This window comes from Rattus norvegicus, chromosome 7 (assembly GCF_036323735.1).
Source record: "Rattus norvegicus strain BN/NHsdMcwi chromosome 7, GRCr8, whole genome shotgun sequence".
Taxonomy (NCBI): domain Eukaryota; kingdom Metazoa; phylum Chordata; class Mammalia; order Rodentia; family Muridae; genus Rattus; species Rattus norvegicus.
Genome location: NC_086025.1, coordinates 129,320,145 through 129,344,156, shown reverse-complemented (window position 1 = coordinate 129,344,156; position 24,012 = coordinate 129,320,145). Strand labels below are relative to the sequence as shown.

General features: G+C 45.2%; 1 protein-coding gene across 2 annotated transcripts in view; it reads right to left on the bottom strand.

Annotated features, from left to right (window-relative positions):
* The window catches only part of Arid2 (AT-rich interaction domain 2), a 117,443-nt gene extending 99,657 nt beyond the window's left edge, over nucleotides 1-17,786 (bottom strand). Inside the window, exons 1-3 of one of the 2 annotated variants that reach the window (XM_345867.10) lie at nucleotides 17,436-17,786; nucleotides 17,236-17,329; nucleotides 16,072-16,169 (exon numbers count right to left, since the gene is read on the bottom strand). In XM_345867.10, coding sequence (XP_345868.4) covers nucleotides 16,072-16,169; nucleotides 17,236-17,329; nucleotides 17,436-17,527 — 284 coding nt within the window. In that variant the 5' untranslated portion in view covers nucleotides 17,528-17,786. Of the gene's footprint in view, nucleotides 1-391; nucleotides 465-16,071; nucleotides 16,170-17,235; nucleotides 17,330-17,435 lie in introns of those variants that run through there. The other variant, XM_063264356.1, reaches the window with a different exon arrangement.
* Between the last annotated feature and the right edge of the window lie 6,226 nt (nucleotides 17,787-24,012).

Sequence of the window (24,012 nt, the reverse complement as noted above, 5' to 3'; positions counted from 1 at the left end):
ACTATACAAAATTAGAAAGAGCCACCATAATTACTTGCATGAGTCCCTAAGAAACTGGCCAGTGACAAGATAGTCTAACAGAGTTAAGCTACAGTGTACCAGAAAGTGATAGAATAGTCTAACAGAGTTAAGCTACAGTGTATCAGGAAGTGACAGGATAGTCTAACAGAGTTAAGCTATAGTGTACCAGGAAGTGACAGGAGAGTCTAACAGAGTTAAGCTACAGTGTATCAGGAAGTTGGGGGAGGGCTTTAAATACATAAATACTTTTGTTTGTAAACGTCCTTGACCTAAGACTTAGGTACAAAACAGGACTAGTATATTGTACCCCACCAAGCTAGAGCACCAACCGTACCTTGACAATGGGACTTGAAAGCACTGTGGCACTCACCTGTAACCCCAGTGCTTGGGAGACAGGAGGGACTGGAGTTCCGGTCAAGTTTTAAAGAGCTTTCTTCAGTAATCTAGAAAATAGGATAGGTCCTATCTTGTAGAGTAACTGTGGAACTCCAGAAAGGTAAATATAAGGGCAAGTGCTGTGCAGCAGACCAAGTCTACTGAAAAAGGATGCAGGGAGACATTAGAAAACTACCAGCTCATAATCCCACACCTACCCCACTCCCTCCCCCTCCCCGCTTACTGCTTTCAAACCAATTGTTACAGCTATTACCACATGTGTTTGGTAACAAATGATGTGTGTGCGCGTGCATTGTGTGCAGTGCCTTATGCAGGTGTGCAGATGCTATGGCATGTGTAAGTCAGAAGACAACTTCAGGGCTGGGCTTTCCACCTTGAGATTGGGTGTGTTGTTTTCCACTGTTTTTGTTCGATTGGTTAATCAACCTGCATGCTTAAGAAGATTCCGCTATTTCTGTTTCCCAACTCCCTGTAGGGGACCAGGCCTCCAGACAATCATGCAACACACCTGGCATGTCGGTTATGCTGGGGATATCAGCTCAGGTCCTCCTGCTTGCACAGCAAGTGCTTCACACACTGAGCATCTCCCCAGCTTAGAACACCATTATGAACACCCAGCCTCTGTAGGACCTTGAACAATGTTTTAAGATCCTTTGTTCTGTTTCTGGATTTACAACATCATAATAGGTTTGTGTCAAAGTGGGGTATGAAGTGGGGTATGAGTTCATGTAAACCACTCAGGACAGAGGTTTAAATGATGCAAATTCAATGAGTTAGGTAATAAAATATACAGCCCAACTGTGATGTCTTAAGCCAGAAATATGCTAGTTATAAAAACATATTTTAAAAGAACTTTCTTACATTGACTTTCTAAAATAAACCTTCCCATCATTCCTTTGTTTTGCTATACGATAATTTCTTGTTATTAAAAAGGAAGATTAAAAAAAGAATTGGTAGCCAGACTTATAAAAAAACAAAGCTTAAGGTTTTCTAGACAAAGTATTTTAAGTAACTGATCACGACTCTCCCCAGCAACTGTGTTGCCCTCACTGTGTTACAAATAAAATCCTTCAGGAAGAAAGCAAAGGGCAATACTAACGTGACCTATCACCAAATGGCCATTAGAACAAGGCCTCTGCCTAAATTCATGACATCATCTTAGCATCAACATAAAGCCCATGTTTCTAATAACAAAGAAACCTCTAACAATCTCCTTCTAGAATTCCTTTAAAAAAGAATGGAGCGACTAGTGAGAAACAGGCAGTTCTGAACCTCCCCAGTCTTCTCGTCCTCCCCAACACTAGTAGCTTCACGCAAGCGCACCAGCTTGCTCCTATCAGACAGCTGTTCCAGGTAGGCTGTCTTCTTCAGTGCCATCCCAGGAGACTGAGGGAACTGTGAACTAGTGACCCGGTAGCCACACTCAACTGCAGCTGTCCAGACTTCGTGCGCATGTCTTTAGAACCCTGAACTTTCAGCTCTGTAAGCTATTTTACTAAGGCTGCTGCACAATACTAAATGTGAACACAGCAGCATCTAATATCCATTCCAACACAGCCCTGGAGACTTTCTAAGACTTAGTAAATTCCTGCAAGTTTGCTTACAATGAACTGATCAAGAGATGACCCAGAGAACAACATGTTACATACAGATACACACACACACACACACACACACACACACACACACACACACACACACACACAGAGTACACGACAGGGTTTAGAAGGCTAAAGGAATGTCCAAACAACGCTTTTGGATTACCAAATTAGGCCTAATGGTGAGGGTCAAATACACAAAGTAAACAACATTTAACTTAGTGGTGGTGGATCAAATGGATGCACTCAAATCTATAATTGATCTAGAACTGGTGAGATCAATCTGCTCCTCCAGTCTCTGAGTAGACACCTAAAGTGAAACTTTTACCTCGAACACAAATGTCAAGCAATGAGTTCAGTTGCCTGATTTTGTGTACTAAGCGTGCACTGGACAGCAAAGACAAGAGCAGTACCAAGGCCTTGCCCATGCCAGGCAACTATCTACTGATTTAGTCATTCCCAGACCTGAGGATTGTGTTTACATTTTTTTTATTTTATGTGTGTGAATCTTTTACATGCCAGAAGAGGGCATCAGATTGCCTGAAACTGGAGTTATAGGTAGTTTCTAAGTCCCCATTGGGTTCTAGGAACTGAACCCAGATCTTCTGTAAGAGTAGTCAATACTCTTAGTCACTGAGCCATTTCCCTGAAGACTTTCTAATGTAAGTATAGAATAAGAAGATTGTTGGGATACTCTTTTGTGCATGGTTTGAAGCCTGTCTTTGTACTATTCCAATGCTGTTTTGTACTGCAGAGACTTGACTCAGGCTGGGCTTTGGTATTCTTAATTTCATGAAGATTCACCTTCACCAATCTCAGTGTTTTGTAAATGTCTTCTCCAACACCTTCTGATTGGTTTGGTAAAAAGCTGAAAGGCCTAGAGCAAAGCAGCAGATGATAGGCGGAGCTTCCAGGCAGAGACAGGGACTCTGAGAAAGAGTAAGAGGCAGGAGGATTCCATCCAGGTGTGTACAAGCGTGGTGCCCATGTGAGGACAGTTAATGAGCCACTTGGCAGAACACAGAATGTATAAACGGGTTAAGATAAGTTCTACAAGTTAACTGGGAACAAGCCAGCAAAAGCCTAGAGCTTTCTTAATTAAAAAAATCTCTATCATTACGTCAGAAGCAGGTAGGTCAAGACAGTCTGGGTTACATCCCCCCCAGTCTCACAATGGGGCCAGATCAGCCCAGTCTCGGGTGAACAGGCCTTCAGTAGAACAGACTGCGTCCCTATACTGAAGAACACAAACCTCCTCCCTCAGTCACTGAGGCTGTTTCTAACTGAAGTTAGGACCTGTGCAGCCTGTTTCCCAAGGGCGTTCTGTAACAATGGCTGGCTGGTCAAGAGTGCTCAGGAAGTAGTTTGGTACATTCTTTCTAAGTTTATATCATTAGAGAAACACATCACTGACTCCCCTTCCAGGTAACCCGATGTTGTTGTAAATTAATTAAACCAAAAGGTCTATGATTTTAGGGTAACCTGGTTGAAAAAATAGTGAGCTAGTCTATTTTTTTTTTGCCATGTTTTCTCCTTTGAAAGTTAAATGCTTTGCTACTAATATATAAATTCTTATTTACACTTTATCTAGATTGGTTATTAGTTAATGGTGCATGTATACATTGTGCATTGTACTGCCTAATCACTTGATGCCTTTAGAGGAACAGTGCCTATGTTTACTCTTTATGTTGTATACACATATGTTACCTAAGAATAAAAGTCTTCTTGCCAGGGGCTGGGAGTTCATGCCTATAATCTCAGCACTTGGGAAGCTAAGGCAAGAGGACCACAGGAATCTGAGACCAGGGTGATGTGCACAGTGAGTTGAGACAGCTAATGTACTGAGGGAGAGCCTGACTCAGAATAGACGGCTCAGAATAAAGCATTTTCCTTACAAGCACAAGAACTTGAGTTTGATCCTCAGAACCCATGTAGAAATGCAAGGTGTGGTAGGTGCATCTGGAAGGACAGTGCTGGAGAGGCCAGGAGGGAGGGCTCACTGGCTGCGGCAGGCAATGTGTCATGGGAAGTAGACAGTATTGAGGATCACGCCTCAGTCTGTCCACCATGGGTCCCATGTATGCTCATGCACACAAATTAAAAACAAACCACTTCAATAGAGATTCAACAGAAAATTTAACATAGGTTCAACTGCATGCTGTAACCTTAACTCGGATGTTACAGCTGTTCCCTGCCGTCTGCGGTCGGGTGTTTATTTACCTCTCCTTTCTCTGGTTGTAGCCCTTATACATTTTTTTTTTTTTTTTTTTTTTTTTTTTAAGAATCTTACCATTTTAAAAAGTGCTGTCGTTCGGTCCCCAGCTCCGAAAAAAAAAAAAAAAAGTGCTGTCAAAGCTAGGCATATTGGGCAAGCTTGTAACACTTGCTGTAAGCCAAGACCAACCTGGGCTATGTACACACAACATCTGGGGTCAGCCTGAGGAACACTGTGAGGCCATACTTCAAATAAATGAATAGCCCCAAATGACAACAACAAGCGAAGTGCAGGCAGATGTGCTCTGGCGGTGGCTTGTGTTGGTTTTCAGGATCAGATTTAGGTTAGGCATTGTGGGCAGGAGGCATTCGATGTCACTTTGAGCCTTTACTGCTGAAGTTAATTTTGGTTAAAGTGTCCTGGTTTTTGCGACGTATTTTGTCATTTGTAATGAAGGAACCCGAGAGACATATCTTGAGACCATGTAAGCATCGTGCTGGCTGTCTGTCTTTGACCCAGTAAGTTTAATGCCTGTTGGTTTCTCGAGTGAATTACTGCTATGATGCATGCGTACACACGGTCTGTGACTCAGTCATTCCAGACACATTGATAAGCTGGTGGCCAATAACCCACTGGGTAAGGAAAGGTTTTTTGGTTTTTTCTTTTTCTTTTTTATTTTTCTGAGATCTTTATTTCATATAAGTGGCCAAAATCTGTTCTTGTGCTTTTTGCTGCTTGGACTGAGCCAGTGGGAGCTTCCGAGCTCGTCCCTTGACTTTTTCATGCCTCATACTGTTTAACCCTTCCTTTCTTTCTAATAAACTATCATCACTTAGATCCAACTTAGTTTTGTTCACTCGGCTCTAGAATGTTTTCCCTTTAGAGAGAGATTCCTGGTGTCCAGTAGCATGTAGAAAACGAGGTCTGTGTGAAGTGGGTGTTCATTACTGTTAGATGTTGTCCCTTCCAGACCAGTATGTATGCACACATAGTCATACATATACACATATACATATATATGTACATACACGAGTATCTAGAACTACATTAAAATGGGTGCCTAACTGTATGATGCCATGTATGTCTGTATAAATCATGAGGGTTTGAGGTTATCCTGACACCTGCAGTTATGGTCCACACATGTTTCCTCTTGCCTTTTTCCATTGCATGTGTATCTTATCTATGGCAGTGGGGTCTCTCCTTTACTATAATATAGTTACCGCCCACTACACCTGCTTTACCACAAAACCAAGCCCACAACTACTCGTACCCCCTTCTTGAGAGGCGCTAGCATCTTCAGCCTCGGGGGCACCTGTGCTCATGAGCGTGCACAACATGTATGCAAGTAAATGGTAATCTTCCTTCAATAAAGAAATCATAACCTTAGTATATGGGAAATCAACTTAATCCAAAATAATCATGGAAAACATTACCAACTCCAGGATGACTAGAGACAAACTAAGTTCAACCCTGTGGTTCCAGGGGTCAGGCAATGGTGACATAAGGACCCCAAACGTACGTTCTCTGATATTTATGTATTTGTTTATCCATTTGCTATGCAGTGCTAGAGATGACCTGGGCCTCAAGTGTGCATTCTAACAGAATGTTCCTCCTGACCTCATGTATAATTATTCTAACATTTGACTTATTCAATTAAAATGGGCTAAAAGAGGGACGAAGTAGAATTTGACCCAAAAAGACTTCCTCATAAAAGATGCTAAAATTATGGGATAAGCAGTATCCCTGTAAAGCAACTGATCACGAGACACACCCAGAAGCAAGCACTACGTGCAGTGGCGACAACTCAAAGGCCGTCACAATGAACATTTGCCATCCTGAACAATAAGTTAACGTCCAAACAGCAGATTATGACACAATGTCTCTCAAATTCTGCTTCCAGAATTAACTTTCCAGCTAACCGCCCCTCAAGTACATGGTAATGAAGTTTACTAATAAAATTTAAACAAGCCTGGACCATGGGCCTGGATGGTCCATGGACAGCACAGAATGAAGAGTTATGGACAATGTTCTGTAACATGTCAAGCAGGCCCACCACCACGGAAGGGAGAGGACAAGGGGCAGGAGGGGCAAAGTGTGTTCAGAACACATGGGAGACATTTCCTAACTGGCAATTATGGCCAGCATGTAATACTGAGAGCTGAGGCTGGGGAGTATAGTATCACTCTATAGTAGAGTGCTTGCCTAGCAGGTGCAAACTCCTCAATTCAACCCCAGTATAAACAAAAGGAAAAAAGGGGGAGGGACGCAAGGAGGGGATACCTAGAATGATCGATGCCCCTCACTACTGAAGTAACCTATTAGTCTCTAAAGAAAAGTCTCAGGAACATAAGGAATTTTCTGATTGTTTTTCTAGGATTAAATAACAATTGTTTCTAAAATTTAAAATAAAATGTTGAATGTGAGCAAAGCTTTGAAAAATTGAAAAACAGGCTGGCTCGGAGATAAGCTCCGTCAGTAAGGTCCTTGCTATGAAAATGTGAGGACATGAATTTAGATCCCTAGAATTCCTACAAAAATCAGGACACGGGATGGATGGAGAGATAGATGGCCTGGTGGTGAAGAGCACTGTTGTCCTACTAGAGGATCAGGATTCAATTCTGAGCACCTGCATGGTGCTCACAACCATGTGTAACTCTAGTTCTGGAGGATCCAGCACCCTCTTCTGGGCTTTGTGGGCGGGCACATAGGTGGTGCTTGGACAGACATGCAGGCAAAATCACTCACACAGAGTAAAAAGTGAGACAAAGCAAGCGAGCAGGATGTGGCACACAACCGTAACCCTGTTGAGGGTGGAGCTGGGGATCCAGAAAGCTCATTGGCCAGTCAGCAACCTGAATGAAAGCTCATTGGCCAGTCAGCAACCTGAATGAAAGCTCATTGGCCAGTCAGCAGCCTGAATGTCTGCGCTCCAAGTTAAATCACAGAGCCTCATGTCACTGAGGAATGCAGAGAGGATGCATGATGGCACCCAAGGACAAGCCATCTTGGACACCTGTGCACATTCACCACAGACACATGCAGACATACAGACAAGTTCATGTATGCATTTGCACATGCGTGCGTGCGTACACACACACACACACACACCCCTGGGAGGAAGTGGAAATACTGAATTAAACAAAGTATCACATTGGTACAGCTTCTGTTTTGTTTCGGTGCTTTGGGATGAGGTCTCTCCTGACACAACAGCCCTCCCCTCATTTGGTAGAACTATTTTTTTTTTTTTTTCGGAGCTGGGGACCGAACCCAGGGCCTTGCGCTTGCTAGGCAAGCGCTCTACCACTGAGCTAAATCCCCAACCCCAGAACCCCAGAACTATTATTCTTACAGCAGTTCACACGTAAACGCTCCTGAGGGGAGTAGGGACAGGAAAGATTCCTCACTAAGATGATAAGCACTTATCATCAATAAATTAAATTCAATAAAACTAATAATATCTCATTCAGAAAGAATAATGTGATGTCCGGATAGGAAAACAACGACAGATACATATTAAGAAAACTCTCCAGGCAGGAGAGAAGTTGAAGGAAACCGTAGTTTTAGTCTCTAAGCTTAACCCAGGCTAAACAACTGCAGTCCGGGTGACTTGGGATGGCGTGGCTCACCTGTGCCTTCTCCCTGCGTGGAGCAGAGCTCTCCGTACCTTCTCGGAAACCCAAAGTCAAAGTGCAGGGTGTGGCCAAGCTCTGCTTGGTGACAGGTGCAGCTTTAGCAGGTGCCCCAGACCAGATGTCACTTAGAGCTTTGTTCTGGATGTAACCCTGGCCAGCATGTTGGTGCCAAGTTAGCCCAGTTATCTCAGCAACTAAATTGGTTTCACTGGTACTTAGATCAACTGTCCTCAAACTTCGGCCTACCAGCAGCCACCTGGAGCAGGCTTTTTAAAACTACAGTTTCAGTCTACTATTAAATCCACAGCCAGTCTTAACGTAAAGTGAGCAGCTAAGGGCCATGATCCCCAGACAGCAAAGCACCACTTTGGACGTTGTACCCCTGCGTATCAGTGCTGTGTACATCAACCTTCAGGTTCAGCTGTTTCTAGGATAGCAGGACTGGAGAACCCGTTAACTGACTTTGGAATAATCAACCAAAGCCAGAAGTTAGGACTTTCTAAGGGACAAATTAACCTCATTACTTTAATAAAAGCACAGCATATGGGAAAAAGGAAGGAAACCGACTGTTAAGAGTTAAGACCCAGCAGCTAACATGTCAAAAACGTCACATTTTTCAGGCCCGGCCACAGCATGCTATGGAGTAAGTGGTGTCCTGCATGCACTAACTGTGTTCACAGAACTACAGTTCTGTCACTGGACAACAGCCCTGAAATAAGGCAACTATTCCTAGACACTACCAAGAGTTTTCAGTCCCAACAATGGCTTATCACGACACACTTAGTCAAAAGAGCATGCATTTTATAAACGCATATTACCTCAATTTACAATATGTTTTTGCAAAAACTATAGCTCACTGGTACCTCTGTTTTATAGCAAAAAAAAAAAAAAAACAAAAAAACAAAAAACAAAACCCACAGTTGACCTTGTTTCTTGAAAAGCAGAATGGTCACATTAACAGATGATCTAAGGCTGATAAATGCAAGCACATGTGGAACATGAAATATTATCTGAGGATATTTAGTAACTGTGAATAATGCAGATTTATGATAATGATTTGTAAAATACAAAGGGTTAAGCTGTGTTTTGAAAACGATACAATTTATTTACTGAAGTCTGAGGGCGAAAACTCCCTCCTGGCTCTTCACTACAGGGCACCACAGAGCTGCCTTTCCTATACAAACGCACTGATAGACTGGTCCTACAGAGGTACCCAGGACGCACTGATAGACTGGTCCTACAGAGGTACCCAGGACGCACTGATAGACTGGTCCTACAGAGGTACCCAGAACTCATCACCCTCTCTCCATCTTCTTTTTTTTTTTTAAAGATAAATCCCCCCCCCCCCCCAGCTGGGGACCGAACCCAGGGCCTTGCGCTTCCTAGGCAAGCGCTCTACCACTGAGCTAAATCCCCAACCCTCTCCATCTTCTTTTATTCTGACCAAATGAAATTGCCAATATTTTAGATCAACTATGAATAATTACAATGTTATACTGTATAATAAATGCATATATTTATTTTTTAGCTCAACTATGGATAAATAGAAACAATGTTACATTGTTCATATAATAAATACATATTTATTTTGATTTTAAAAGTCAGTACTTTTTATTTTTATCAAATATGCACACAGCGTAGTGTTGAGATGGCTGAAGAGGTAAAAGCATTTGCTAACATAGCCAGATCACACTTTGATCCCTAAAACCCACACCAAGGGAAGATAGGACTCTCAAAAGTTGTCCTCTGACCTTTACACATTTGCTGTAACACACACAACGAATACATACACACACATACACATACACACACACACACACACACACACACACACACACACACAGAATTTTAAATACACTTATAACTTCAAAACTAACTAGAGATAGTGTCGATCCAAACATCTTCCTTTTAAGTTCAATAAAGAATAAAGTCTGGCCCTTAATCCAGTATCTACTGTTAACAGATTTTCCCTAATATCAAAATTCAGAATATGAATTCCTTAGTTGTCAAAGTCACAGAACTAAACAAAACATACTTTTTAAAGCTGAACTAGTATCAAATTCAACACAAGTACTAGTCTACAAGCAATAACTACCACAATTGTCCAAAGAAACTTTGTACTAATTTTTTTAAAACTCAAATACATAACATATTTGTATTCTATACAACTATAAGGTCTTTTCTTAAAAGGCAGTCTCTAACTAGAATGAACAGGACTTGACTTTTAGGGACAAGTAGCTCAAATAAGAGCCTAACATAAAGACCCAACAAAATCAAAGTTATTATAAACCCTTTTTTAGAAAGATGAAATAAAACGTGCCTGAAACTCAATTTTTGTACATTATCTATTTATTTTGTGTTTGTGGGTGTGGATACAAATGTCACAGCACACGTGGAGGTTGGAGGACAACCTGTCCACACTGGTTCTCTCCTTCCATCACGTGGGCCCAGGGCTGTGTGAGGCAGGAGCACTGACACACACAGCTGTAGTTCTACCACTCAGGAATAGAGGGGCAGCCATGAGCTAGGGGCCAGTGTGAGCTACACAGTGAAACTCTTCCCCAATGTTTCACCTGTCCAGCTTTTTTATTCTTCCTAATCTCACCGCTTCTAGTTCAGATTTCCCAGATTGTGCTCTTGGGGATTTAGTAAGTCTCCCTCAAACATGATGTTTTATACCATATAGCACGACGACGGGACTTGGAATAAGGAGAGAGGTAAGAGTGAGTTTCAAAAGTGCTGGTGAGTTGCACACCTGTAATACAATCCAAGGCCCACAATAACTAGCCAACTTTACATTTATGACTCGAAACCATCTCATCTTCTCTAAAAGGCACATACTACATTTCAGGAACACTGGTGTTTTATAGAGCACAGATACAAGTGTCTGCTTTGACCATGAATATCGGAGTATCAGGATGGAAGTGAAGGCAGAGAGAGGACTGGGAATCATCATCCCTCACTCTATCAGACCACGTGTCTCCTCTTAACTCCAACAAACCCATCTTATCAGTAACCTCTAGTAGTCCTGGGCACGGTACATTAACTACATAGCCTTACAAAAGGAAAACCTCTTCCACAATACTTTACCTAAATATATGCGTTAGGTGTCTGAATGTTGATGAATTGAAGTGTCCTTCCTTGTTCCCTCCCCACTTCCAATTTCATTTAGTTTGAGCCTAGAGAAGAGCTTACAGGAGCCACAGGCATTTTTCTACGACATCATAGTAGATCTCACATAAAGGTCACTATGAAAATACCTATTCCTCAGGAGCAGAGGTGCTCTTAGAAATGGTGCTTCTAATCAGAAAGAAAATATTGTAGTTCACAGTTGAGGCGTAAGATTTAAATGAAAAGGGCATAGATGCATTTTGGGTGGGCTGAGGTGGGAGCTCGGTGACAAGAGTCCTTGGCATGCTGGAGGCAAGGGTTGGGGAGGGGTATGACAAAATTCTCTAGTGTGTTATGTGGGTCTGCTGTCTATCTAGGAAAGTAAATTGATTTCTAGTTTGAGCAAATGTACGTTGTTTACAAATATGGATTTTATGACCTAACCCCAAGCTTTTGATCAGGTTTAAACCTCCTTCATCCACTTTCTACTTTACTTTCAGTAAGTCTACAAACTTTTCAGAACTGTAACATTGCCATAAACTATAAAACTCAGGTTTGTTCAAAATGAAAGGCTACACCTTATAAAACTAAAGTTAAAATCCCCACATTCGTAACTTACTAAGACACAGTTGTTTTCCCTGCCCCTACTATTATTTTATTTCCCTTTCTTGACTAGGAATAAGCTGCTGTTCTACCTCTGTTTAGCAATTTACAGACTCAGTATGTTACTTTATTTACCTACTGAATAGTACTGATTAATTCTTTCACTTCCCCTCAAGCCATTCATAAAAGGCCTCCTCACTGACCTATATATGGTAGTCACTAGCTCACAATCCCTAAATGCATTCATGTCATTTAACTGATAAAAGTTAACTGCTGGTAACACGAACCACTCAAGTAACTAAAGGGATTTACCTAACAAGAAAAAACAAAACACAATTCACAATATGACTGCAAAGTCACTACTGTGAATCCTCAAGTCCAAAGACCTCAAAAGTGAATGCATTTAAAAAAAGCAGCCTGTGGGCCTCAGATACAAGCAACATGGGAGCTTTCTTCAGTCAGTTTCAATGTCCATACATGTCATCTCCTTTCTAAAATTTCCAAGTTTTATAAAGAACATACCAAGTTGACCTATACTGTAACTATGGCTGTGCTCCTGCTATCTGTAGAGGAAGAAAATATTGTCCCATTAAACACTTCAAAAACCTTATATCAAAACTTAATTTCATTTACTTTTGTTTTTAGGAGAAAGGTTTTTTGCTGTGTAGCCCCAGCTGTCCTGGAACTCACTCTGTAGACCAGGCTGGCCTTGAGCTTATGAGGTTAACCTGCCTCTCCTTCCCAACTGCTGGGGTTAAAGACTCGAATCACAATGCCCAGATAAACCTTCAAGCTCTTAACCCAAATAATAACAAATTGTCTAATTCTTAGTACCAAAAGAAGGACAATAAATAAACAAACAAACAAACAAACAAACAAATAAATAAATAAATAAATTCACCAAGTAAATAACTCACACACTGGTTTTAGATATACTTGGGCATAGAATTAACCATGTGCAACTTGCAATTATAGTTTATTAAAATCACTTGTGAATACCACGCTGAAACCATAATATAGTAAATTTGACCAGGTACATTCAACAAACGCAACTTTTTGGTCCTTAAGTTTGTCCATGAAGAAAATGTGGGAAGTTGCGCCTTGTCTCTCCTGTCTTACACAGATAGCCTGACAGAGCCACTCAGGACACACTGAGGGGACGATGACAAGACGATGCTAAGTGAAAAGACAAGTATTTACGAGCTAATTAAAATGTAACTTTTTATTTTACTTATTTACTTATGCACTTATTGTAGAGAGGGTTTCTCTTTGTAACAGCCCTGGTTGTCCCAGAATCGCTCTGTAGACCAGGCTGACCTCCAACTCAGAGAGATTCATCTGCCTCTGCCTCTCAAGTGCTGGGATTAAAGGCTGGTGCCCTCACCACCCAGCTTAAAATATAGTTTTTAAAATATAATAAATGATTTACTTTTGGGAACTGACAGCAGGCACTTCCATTTTTAAAACTAAATACCAGAGGGCTGTAGAAATGGCTTGGCAGTTAAGAGCCCTGGCTACTCTTCCAAGACCCAGGTTCAGTTCCTAGCACCCATATGGCAATTGCAACTGTCTGCAACTCCAACTCCAAGGGATTCGAACCCTCCCACAGACATATATGCAGAAAACATCAATGCACATTAAATAAAAAAAAATCATTTAAAAATAAAAAAATGAAACACCGGTGTTAAATAATCAATTGGATATTCAATTTTGGGCTGAGAATTTTTGTTGTAGATAATCTACAGTTGAATGAATGTGTATTTGATATATTTAACCTAACTTGGCAGGCTACAATGTCTATACTCAATGACTATATTTATACCAAAAAGAAGACAGAAGAACTGTTGGAACGTGTACGCGGCGCACACAGTCTACTCTTCTTTGTCCGTAACAGTATACAGCTGCATCAAACCGTCCTAGTCTAATAGCTGCTCACTCAGCTAACTGTGTGACGACAGGAGAATGTAGACCAGTGTGAAACTATCACAGGGAGCTAGGAAAACAGACAGTCTCCCAGTTTGTCCAATGAAAAAGCAGCTTACATTAAATATGTTCATGTATGCATGGCCAACATGTGACTGAGAAATGATATTGCACAAGCTTAGAATCTCAAAACCAAAATGCTGAGGCAGGAGGAGTCCCCTTGAGCCACACAGACAGAAATACTAACTAAAGAAGAAACAACCAAAAAACAACAAGAAACAAAAACCCACTCAATCAAAAGATACCAAAAACAATTCATCAAGTGCTTTATCAGAAACCATAGTATTAAATCTGATGTAGTAAAGAGTTAACTCACCAAGTCACTCATTCCCATGATTGCCTGGGAAGGAAGGCACTAGGCATTAGGGCTAACTAGTAAATTTACTGTTAAAAAGTCTTGCATGTGATTTACCGGTTAGATTGTTTTAGAGGAAAGTACATGCATAACCCCAACATAACATATATCCTCTAACTACAATATGCCACCACCAGGGAAAAATCTATCAAGGTTGGTAATACCCAATATTTGACCCATCCTATTTCTTTGCAAGCCATGCAAATCTCCCCATGGTTTTATTTTCCCAAACAAATGCTTCCACTCTTTCCCAGTAGCCTAGCTACAGCCCTACAAAAGCAAACCAGGAGAGTGACATATGGGAAAGCAAGTTTACCTAAGGACACAGTTCAAGACAGCCCTAGGAAGAACATAAGGCCCAAGTCGACCCAAGAACAATTTAAACACTTAAGACAATCTCGAAAGCATCCAGCTAGAGCGTAGCCATAAGTACAATTAATGATGACACGATCCCAAGACGAAAATGACAACAGGAAACAAAATACTTATAATTACACTTTGTAAAAGAAAAGAAGTCCAGGGTTGGGGATTTGGCTCAGTGGTAGAGCGCTTGCCTAGCAAACACAAGGCCCTGGGTTCAGTCCCCAGCTCCGAAAAATAGAAAAAAAGAAAGAAGAAAAGAAGTCCAGGTATTTCATTAATTATGTGAAGATTGTTAAGATGAATGCAAATTTTACAGAAAAAAAAATACCTCATCAGCCATATATACCATTTAGCACTGAACACAGAATTTTAATCTATACATTTAATAACACTAAGCATAACTTTAAAATATACAATTAAATTATACAAAATACTACAAATGCTTTTGAATTCATTAGCACAAAGTCCTAACACATATTAGCACAACCCTCTCAAATTCTCTCAGTATAAAAAACAGAAATAATCAAATGGTATTAAATTTTTATTTCTAACTCTATTACTAAGTCAACGGCTTGGGAATTTTTTTTTATTCTTTTATTTAAAAAGGTATTCTGACACATATGCTATCACACACACACACACACACACACACACACACACACACACTCTCTCACCCTTGGTATATTCTAGAGTTCCTATGGAACTCACTAACTGCCAAGTTCTGTGAACTCTTCAGCAAGAAGTCTGAAGTCAATCTAAGGCAGCCAATAGGAAGTCCACCTGTGCAATTACCCTGTTTCCTATTTCAGAATCCTAAGCGCTATACAGAGTGACTAGTGCATTTAAAGCAATATGAAACTAAAATTATGCAGAAGCTACATTGCAAATATAAAACAGGCTATCTTGTAATGTCACCATTACCAACATTCATTAGAAATATTAAGATCATTATTTTCATTTTAAATAATTAAGGTTACTGTGGTAATCAAAGAAAAATAAAAGTTTCCTTCAAAATAAAGTACAGCATGAAAGTATAGGAGAAAATCTAAGAAGAAACCACTAAGTCACAAAATACATTATCTAACTGGATCGTATAAACAAGAAATTGACTTTCTGGAGTAAGCAGTCAAAATATAAGGAAATGAAAGAAAATTCCAACTATAATACCTGGTCTCAAACCATCCCCGTATTCCTAAAGATACTGGATAATTTTAAGTCGCTCAAAAGTTCAATAAATAACAAAGGAGTTCAAAAAGTTAATTCTGATCAGCCAAGGTATCTACATTGAATTATTTATGAAAAAATATCCCATTAAACGCAGAGTAACAGTTCCATGCAGTAAGTTTTCTTTAAACAAACAAATAAACAAACAAAAAATAAAATAAAATAAAAACCCATGAAATTGTAGGCGGTTAAGGGGTTTCCAAATAAAGAAGGGGGGAAAAAATCTTCCCACAGGTTACAAAGTTTCCTTAAGTATCCCAAGTCTTTCACTAAGCACCTTCTTTTCTGGCCCTCAGTGGCTACCCAGCAGTCAATAACAATGTCACAAAAGAATGTTTACAAGATAGGATATGGATTGTCACCTGTAATGGCTTTGTATGAAAAATATAAACGACTGTATTTTTAACCTGAGGAAAACTTCAGACTCCTACCATCTCAGTTTATTGACAGCAAATGCTTCTCAGAGTGAAATTAACAAGGGATTGGAAACTGTCTAGAGCTTAGATTTTGTTGTTTAATTGCCCCGAAGTCCCTCGTTTGCAAATACTGGGGAAAGACGCCACTACTCACCGCAAGTAATACTGTTTTAAAGCAAAGGCAGCGTTAGAACAACTTCTGGGAAAGTTGAACTCTTCAACAATTTCTCCCCACTGATTCTTCTCAGAAACCTGTTAAAAACACAGGCACACTTGTCTGAAAGTGCCCAATCCAAGAAAAACCTACCCTAACTTGGAAGCTAAATGACCCTTCTGCAGAGATCTGTGGGTACCTAAGGATCAGTGGGTGTCTGGGGTCGAGCCACAAGAGTTACCAAGCCAGGGCTGCTTGAATCACTGTGTTTTCACCAGAAAACCCTGTATTTAGCAGCACTTGTTTTGTTTTTGGGGGGGTTGGTGGGTTTGTTTTGTTTTTGAAGCCCGGACAATAACCAATCGCAAGTCCCTCTGTCGCCCCCTTTTAAACCTCAACGCGGTCCGTTTACACTAAAGAAAAAAAAAGTTCAAAAGGATCAATACTGCTCCGGACAGCGACGTCCGCGGGCTCTGGGGGGGCCGGGGCCGGGGCCGACTCCGATCCCTCTCCCAGATCTATCCATCTCCATAGGCCCTTCTTTGAGGCCTACAGCTTCTGCCTAGCCTTGAAGCCTAAGATGGCTATTTGCAGACAGGTCCTGCTTTCTTTTGTTAGCTGTAGAAAGCCAGGGCGAGCGGGCCGAGGCTGTGCCCCCGGCCGCCGGGATCATTTCGCAGCCGATTATCGATGTTAAACCTGCCCGCGCTAATTTTGAGTTGCACGAAAACTGCTCAGAGTCTGTGTGTCTCTGTGTCTCCGCCTGTGCTAGAGCGGCAGCGGCGGCGGCGGCGGCGGCGGCGCTGACTCGCGGGCGGGCGCGGGGCGGGCGGGCGCGGGGCTCGGCGGGCGGGCGAGCACTCTGCTCGCCCGCGCTCCCCGCCGCGCCGCTCAGACCCCGCGGGGCCGGCCGGACACCGGGCAGGGCGCTCCCCGCCGCCGGGCCGCACCGCCCGCCCAGCCCCGCGCCCGCCGCGCGCACGCGAGCCACCAGGCCGAAAACAGCCCCGCCGCCGGCCGCCTCCGTGCCACCGGCTGCGAGCGCCGAGAACGCCGTGTGCCCGGCCGACCGCCCCCCCGGCCCCGGGCGCCGGCTCCCGGGCCGGAGCAGACTTTTCCGAGCAGGCCAGCGAGAGGGAAATACAAATTAAAACTTCCACTCACCTTCGCGAATCCGCCTAAAGTAGTGACTCTGGTGTAGAGCCCGTGAAGATCCAGCTCCTTCCCACCCACCGCAGGGATCTTCTTAAACGGCGACCTGCGGGCGACAGAAAGCCCCGCACTTGTCACCGGGACCCCGCGCCCGCCGCGGGCCCCGTTCGCCCCGGCTCGCCCCGGTGCTGCCCCCCCGGTCCTGCTCTCACCCTCTGCTGTGGTGGAACTGCCGCAGCTCGTCCAGGAAAGCCAGTCCCTTCCTCCGCTCGTCCGGAGGCGCCTTCCCCGTCGAGTTTGCCATTATTTTGCCAAAGGAGGTCTCCCGAAAACCCAGATCGCGGTTCAAACGCGGCCCCCGCTCCCCGCGCTCCCTACCAGCGCCCGGAGCCCATTCCTCGGCCGGCGGTGGCGGGGCTCAGTCATGGGCCGGCGGTGGCGGCGGCGGCGGCGGCGGCGGCGGCGGCGGCGCAGGGAGGGAGGAGGGAGGGGGAGGAGGCGAGGAGGAGGGGAAGGAGGGAGCGGGAGGCCAGGGGGAGCGCAGGGCCGGAGGGAGGGGAATTTCTAAAAAAGTTTAAAGAAACGGGAGCGAAACTAGAGGGGCAGGCGACGGGCGGCCGGGCGCGGAGCCGCGGGGCGAACGCGGCCCCCACCCTGCCTCGCCGCCTCCCGCGGCCCGGCTCTGGCCGCCTCTCAGCGCCGCCGGCCCTGGCGGCTCGGCCCGGGGACGCGATTCAACATGGTGCTGCGGCCGGGGGCGCACGAGCCGGCCGGGGGCCGGGCGAGCGGAGGCGAGGGGCCCGGGCGGCCGCAGGCCTGGGAGTTTCGGCGGCGGCGGCGGCGGCGGCGCGGCGGGGCCGGGGCAGGCGGGGCCGCGTGGGGAGGGGGAGGTCTGTGTGGTGGCTTGTGGAGAGCGGGGTGACAGCGTGGATCCGGGCCGCGGCTCCGCGGGGCCCTCGCACACATTCACGCGCGGCGGCGGCGGCGGCGGCCCGGGAGTCCCCGGGCACAGGCTCCGGCGGCAGCCGAGCCGCTGCGCGCCGCCCGCCCGCCGGCCTGCCTGCCCGCCAGCCTTGCTTCTCAGCCGCCGCCACGGCCGGGCCGCCAGCGCCGCACAGCGCCCCCCGAGGGCCGGCCGCGGCACTGCGCCTGGCTCCACACGGTCGCGGCGGCTCCTCGCGGGGAACAATAGACTCGGCTCGCCCGGCTTAGGGTTCATCTGCAATGTGCAGCACATTTCACACGCACACAAAGCGGGCGGAAAGGGGGGCGGCGCGGGGAAACGGCCACTACCGGTTGTTCCGGGGTTAGGGGTGGAGGCGATGTTCGCGTCCCCCGGCGGACGCCCGCCGGGCCTCCCGCCACACGGAGGCTCGCACGGCGGCGCAGCCCGGGCGGTCGCGGAGAAGTCCGCTCGCCCCCTCTGGAGACGTTTCTAGCAGGAGGCGTCGGCCTCTGGGCTTCATGCTTGAAGGAAGCCCGATGAGCACATGGTCCATGATGGGGCCGTAAACTCACTTTGACAAACTGTGGGATCAAATAGGCTGGGAACTGCCTGCCCTACTTTAGTGGAGATAGAGTAAGGCTTTTAAGTCGTCCTCCCGTTTTTGGTCGGTTTGGTGCACCCAACAGGAGGTATGCAAACGGTCATCGCGCCTGTTGGGGAAATAACCTCCCAACTTTGAGAATAACATTGCTTATGGAGGGTTTTTTTTTTTTTTTGCACTCGTATCTGAAAGAGGGCAAAATGTTTTCACCCCTTCAGTTTTCTGTGTTGATTCTTTTTTTTTAAATGTGTAAATAGGGAAATAAAAATTTTTATTCTAGAATAAAAGCACCACTTAAATTTGTATCGACCGGGTGTTGGAACCCTCCCCGGTTTACAAAGGTTGAGCATCATGCTTCCCCTTTGGTGTATTAGGATTCCCATTTTAGAGACAGCCACTGGTGGCAAAGTCACTAGCCCAAGGTCACAGGATAGTAAGAGTCAGGATGGGTTATTTCAGGTAGTCTTTTCCGATGGGAGCACCTATCGGGTGACGGGGAGGGGAGGGAAAAAAAGAATTATGTAATACAGCGGAGCGTGCTTCCGGTGCTCACTCTAGGAAACGGATTTATTTCCCAAGTAAAGTTTATGTCTTCCACGGGGTCGGGATAAGGTGTGGCTAGGAAATTCCTGACACCCGAGGACCAGTGAGTGCCTCGCAAGCCTGTGAGGGGCGGAGACCCTGGCCGTGGAGGAGGAGAAGCCGGCCGGCCGGGCCTGAGGCGAGGCGCGCGGGCGAGCGGGGAGGGCCGGGCTGAGCCAGCCGCCCCTTCCCCCCCGCCGCCTCAAGGGCAGTGGCGAGCGCGGCGGGCGGGCCGGCCTGGGCTGTGCGGGTTCCCTGCGCCGCGCACTTGCGCACGGCCCCTTGCGTAACCGTCAGCGCCGGGGATTCCCTAGAGGGGGGTCACTCTCTTCAACCATTACACACAGCCGAGCTCCGCCGCGCCTCACAAAATGGCGGCGCCCATGGATCCGGCGGCGGCCGCTCCCCGTCCCCATTTTGTGCGAGGCGAGGGATCTGTCAACATGGAATACCTCCGCCGAGGATGCATCTGACTGGGAAGCCCGCGTCAGGGAACGGAGCCCGCGGGGACCGTGTTGCACGACGTCGGCGACCGCCCGACGCTCAGTCCTCTTCCGTCTTCTCCGAGCGAAGCCTCCGAGGCCGCGCGCACGCTGCGAGAAAGGCAGCGGAAGGCAGAGGCGGGCCGCGGCCGGCTGCTCCGGGGACTCGCGGCGGGGTGACGGCGGGCCGGGATCCGGAGGGACGAGGACCGGGCGGGCCGCTGTGGTCAAGCGTGAGCCGGCCTGTCGCCCTCGTGCGCGCTCGCCGAGGGGCCGCAGAAGCTTCGGCTCGGGGAACGCGGAGTCGCGGTGCCTGCAGCGGCGGCCCAGGCGACCGGGCAGACGCGCTCGGCAGACGCGTGCACCGTAGGGACGGAGACGGCACGATCCTTGACCTTTTAAGTCGTCGGAGCCCTACCTGGGACTGTATGTTGTTGATGTCTTTAGGTGGACATCGGAAACGTCCTTCTACCCAACTCTTGCACTGGGCAGGCCTGCTGGGCTTTTAATTTTCAGGTCCAGGAGCAGAATGGAGGGATGACATGTTGGCACTTTACAAGGGGCAGGTTGACACTTCGAAGGCAGCGAATGCTATGAGTATGTACGTATCCGCACACGTACTTACCAGCAAATTTTGGTTTTCAGAGCAAGTACCAAAGGCTAAGGGCTTGGAGGAAATCTAACCTTTTTCAGGAATTTTAGGATCGCTTTCTGTAGAAGAGGGTGCAATCCTCAAAATGGAGTTCTAAGTAGGCTGATGGATATAGAACTTAAATTCTTAACACTTTGGCTATACTCTGTTTAAAGTGAAAACAAACCTAAACGTTGATGTTATCTGATCACTAAGCAGTTCAATTTTCCTGAGATTAGGGGGAAAATATGAGACAGAAATTAGCCGTCCATGGTTATTTGCTTGAAAAGGAAAGACTTAAGGGAAGGGAGATTTATCTGGGTTTCTGTGTCATCTTCCAATTGCATTAGCCGTTTGTGCTAGCATGGTTCTGTGGCTCGTTGAGATGTTATGGTGGCACCCGGGTATTCCCATCTGAGCACAGAACACCTTTCTACACACTGCTCCTCACTGAAATTCCACACCCCATCTTCTGCCCCTCCCCGTTGCTGCTGCTGTCCCATGGAACACCAACATAGTTCCTGGTCCGGTCTGTTCCTGCTGATGTCTTTCTTGTTTAATAAGTTTAGTTACTACTGATCAGTCTTCATCTCTTGCGAGGATACTGTATCTTAGCACTCACCCAAACAGCCAGAGAATATTTTTATGCTTTTGTGCTAAAGTAACCTGGGTGGATAGTATCACATTTCTTATTACCATAATACATTTCCAATAGTGGGCAGCATAGAGCAGGTGGAGCCTACACAGACATGTTAAGAGCTGTGCTGACAGTTTTACAATAGCTATTCTCTAACTAATTTGATATAAAGTACAATATAGCTCAGAGCTTTCAAGGATTAATGAAAAATCATTCCCTTAAACATTACAGCAAGAGTGAACACTGTCCAAACCTTAGTATAGCTTACTGTTCTGATGGGAAATGTGACAAAGACTTTATGCCAGGAGAAATGTAAAGCGTCATGTTTAATAGTGACTGAAAGTCCCAGGCAGAGAGTCCTGCTATGTGGATCTTTGTCCCATGCCATCCGTTTGCTTCATCAAGAATTATAAAATTCCTTTCCAGTGACACGTCAAGAAGGCATACCCAATTTCAAATTAAGCATGCCAGGCTTGTGATTTCAAGGGGCAAATTAACTTAAGTGAGGAATTGGGCATGTCAACTCAATTTTTGATTTTTGGTTTCTGTAAGGTCTTCAGAAATGATTCGGTTGGTTGAACAAGGCTTTTACAGTTAAATGGTATTTCGTTGAAGATGACATTAAGAGAGAACTATTAGTGAGCCGTGAGAATGCTTTGCGGCTTGCTGCTTTTGTTGGGATCTGCTGCAGTTGCACCTGTGTGCCAGCTCGTCTCTGAAAATGTGATCTCAGCTTCAGATTAGAGGGCCCTTTACCTCCCGATGCTGAGGCCTGGCAGGTTAGTAAGTGTCTTTAAAGGCGAGGAGAGCATTTATTATACAGAGCAGGACAGTCCTGATGTAGATAGAGGCTCTTGACTCTTCAGTTGACAGCTTTCCAGATGATTTGACAACAGAAGGATCTGCTAAGCTTTGGGAGACTTTGGCTCATTTTCACAAAATATTAGAAGTTAGTCTTCATACAAAAGCAGTGTGATTTTATTTAAAAATAAACAATCATTTTCAATTTGAAAAAAATGTAATGATTTAATTAGAATATTAAATCTCATGCAGTTATAATAATACACCCTGGAAATAGCATCTCATGGACTTTGGCAGAGGGCATTGGCCTTAGATGTTTAAATCATTTTTCTAAACCTGCAAATTTTTTAAATAGTTTAATGTGATATATTAATGCATTCTTAATGATTTATGTTCGGGTCACTGAAATTATATAGTTTAATAACATCTCCATTTGGGGGCATGTACACTAAGCCAAGCAGGTATTGTCAGCGTGGATTACAAACCCACCCAGCAAATAGCTATTGGGTACCCGACTCGGTCAAGAGGTGGAGAGGGAAAACAACCTGACCCTCCAGAAGCCAGTGTTCCGGCACTGGGTGCTTCATAACTGGCAGCTTTGGAGGGCCATAATGAAATATTTAGACAATAGGGTCCTTAATTTCCAATACTTGGCCAGAATCTTTTAACATAGAGGTACATTGGAAATTCAGCTTCAGGCAGTGTGGTAGCTCTCAGCTGAAATCTCAGCCTCGGTTACGGAGACAGGATCGAGTTCCGTGACAGGCAGAGCTACATGGTGAGACCCTGTCACAGACAAGGTGAATCAGAGCTATTTTTAGGGGCAATTAGATATAGTTCTGTATAAAGTAGCATCGTGGCATCAGATAGCAGAGGGCTCACGGTCTGGGTTGGTGTTTACTCAAAATGAATGTTCATAATGAACACTTAAATCATCTTTGAAAGCACAGGTCCGTAAGAGCGTGATAATCAGTGCCGTAGGCTTCACAAAGCGCTGTAGGTTTTCTTTACTATGTGAGTTAGAGTGATGGTGCCTTATAATCGAATCATTTTAACTCTTCTGTTTCTCGGAGGCCTCGATTACCTTACCTGTTCATCTGTAGCACCAAAATGGAAACTTTGTCTACTGTAATCAAAAATTCAGATTTCATAGTATTGTAAGATAGTCAAACTCCCTTTTATTATCAATATTGATCACAATTGCAGGCAGTGTTGTATTTTATAAAAAGAGAAGCCAGGGATATGTTTGGTGGGGGTGCATTATGGTGTGGGGGAAAGGGCATGCCTCTGCGGGGCCCACGCTGAGGCATCCCTTCCCTGTGAGGTACCAGCCACATGACTGTATGGTATAGAATGGACATTATTCAGGGATTGGGGAAGGGAAGAGAGAGAGAGAGGGAGAGGGAGAGGGAGGGAGGGGCCGGCCATGAGCACGTGGGGAGAGAAGAGGGAGGGGAACGGGAAGAGAGGAGGACGAGCATAAAACTGCAGGGAGAGGGAGAACAAGCAGCCCCTTTTTTTTTTTTTTTTTTTTTTTCTTTTGGTTCTTTTTTTTCCGGAGCTGGGGACCGAACCCAGGGCCTTGCGCTTCCTAGGCAAGCGCAGTACCACTGAGCTAAATCCCCAACCCCAAGCAGCCCCTTTTATAGTGAGTCCAGCACGCCTGGCTGTTGCCAGGTAACTGTGGGGCGGAGCCTAGACTAAATGCCTACAGGTTGGTAGCATCAGGAGTTACTTCTGTTTCTAGCATCTATTCCTTTGGATCCCATTTAAAGGTATTTCCTACTCAGTCGTTGGGGTTCATAAGAAGTTGAGTGATGACCCCCTTTTTCTGGAAATAAGTTTCCCCTTCTTTGGAGTATTTGAGACATCACTCTCTTCCCGTGGAAGCAACTCTGCCTGTAACACTGCCATTTGCTAACCCCAGTTGTTCTGCTCTGTTAAGCGGAGGCCACCAGAACTGTAGCGCCATGACCGCCATCCGGCTGGATTTACTGCTTGTGGGCTTCTTCTGTCCCCAACTCTGTGGCCCGTGTGGATTTCTAAAGACTTGAAAGAGCAGCATCTCCCAGCTAAGAGATTCGATGTGGGGTCCGTGTCTAAGTTGTA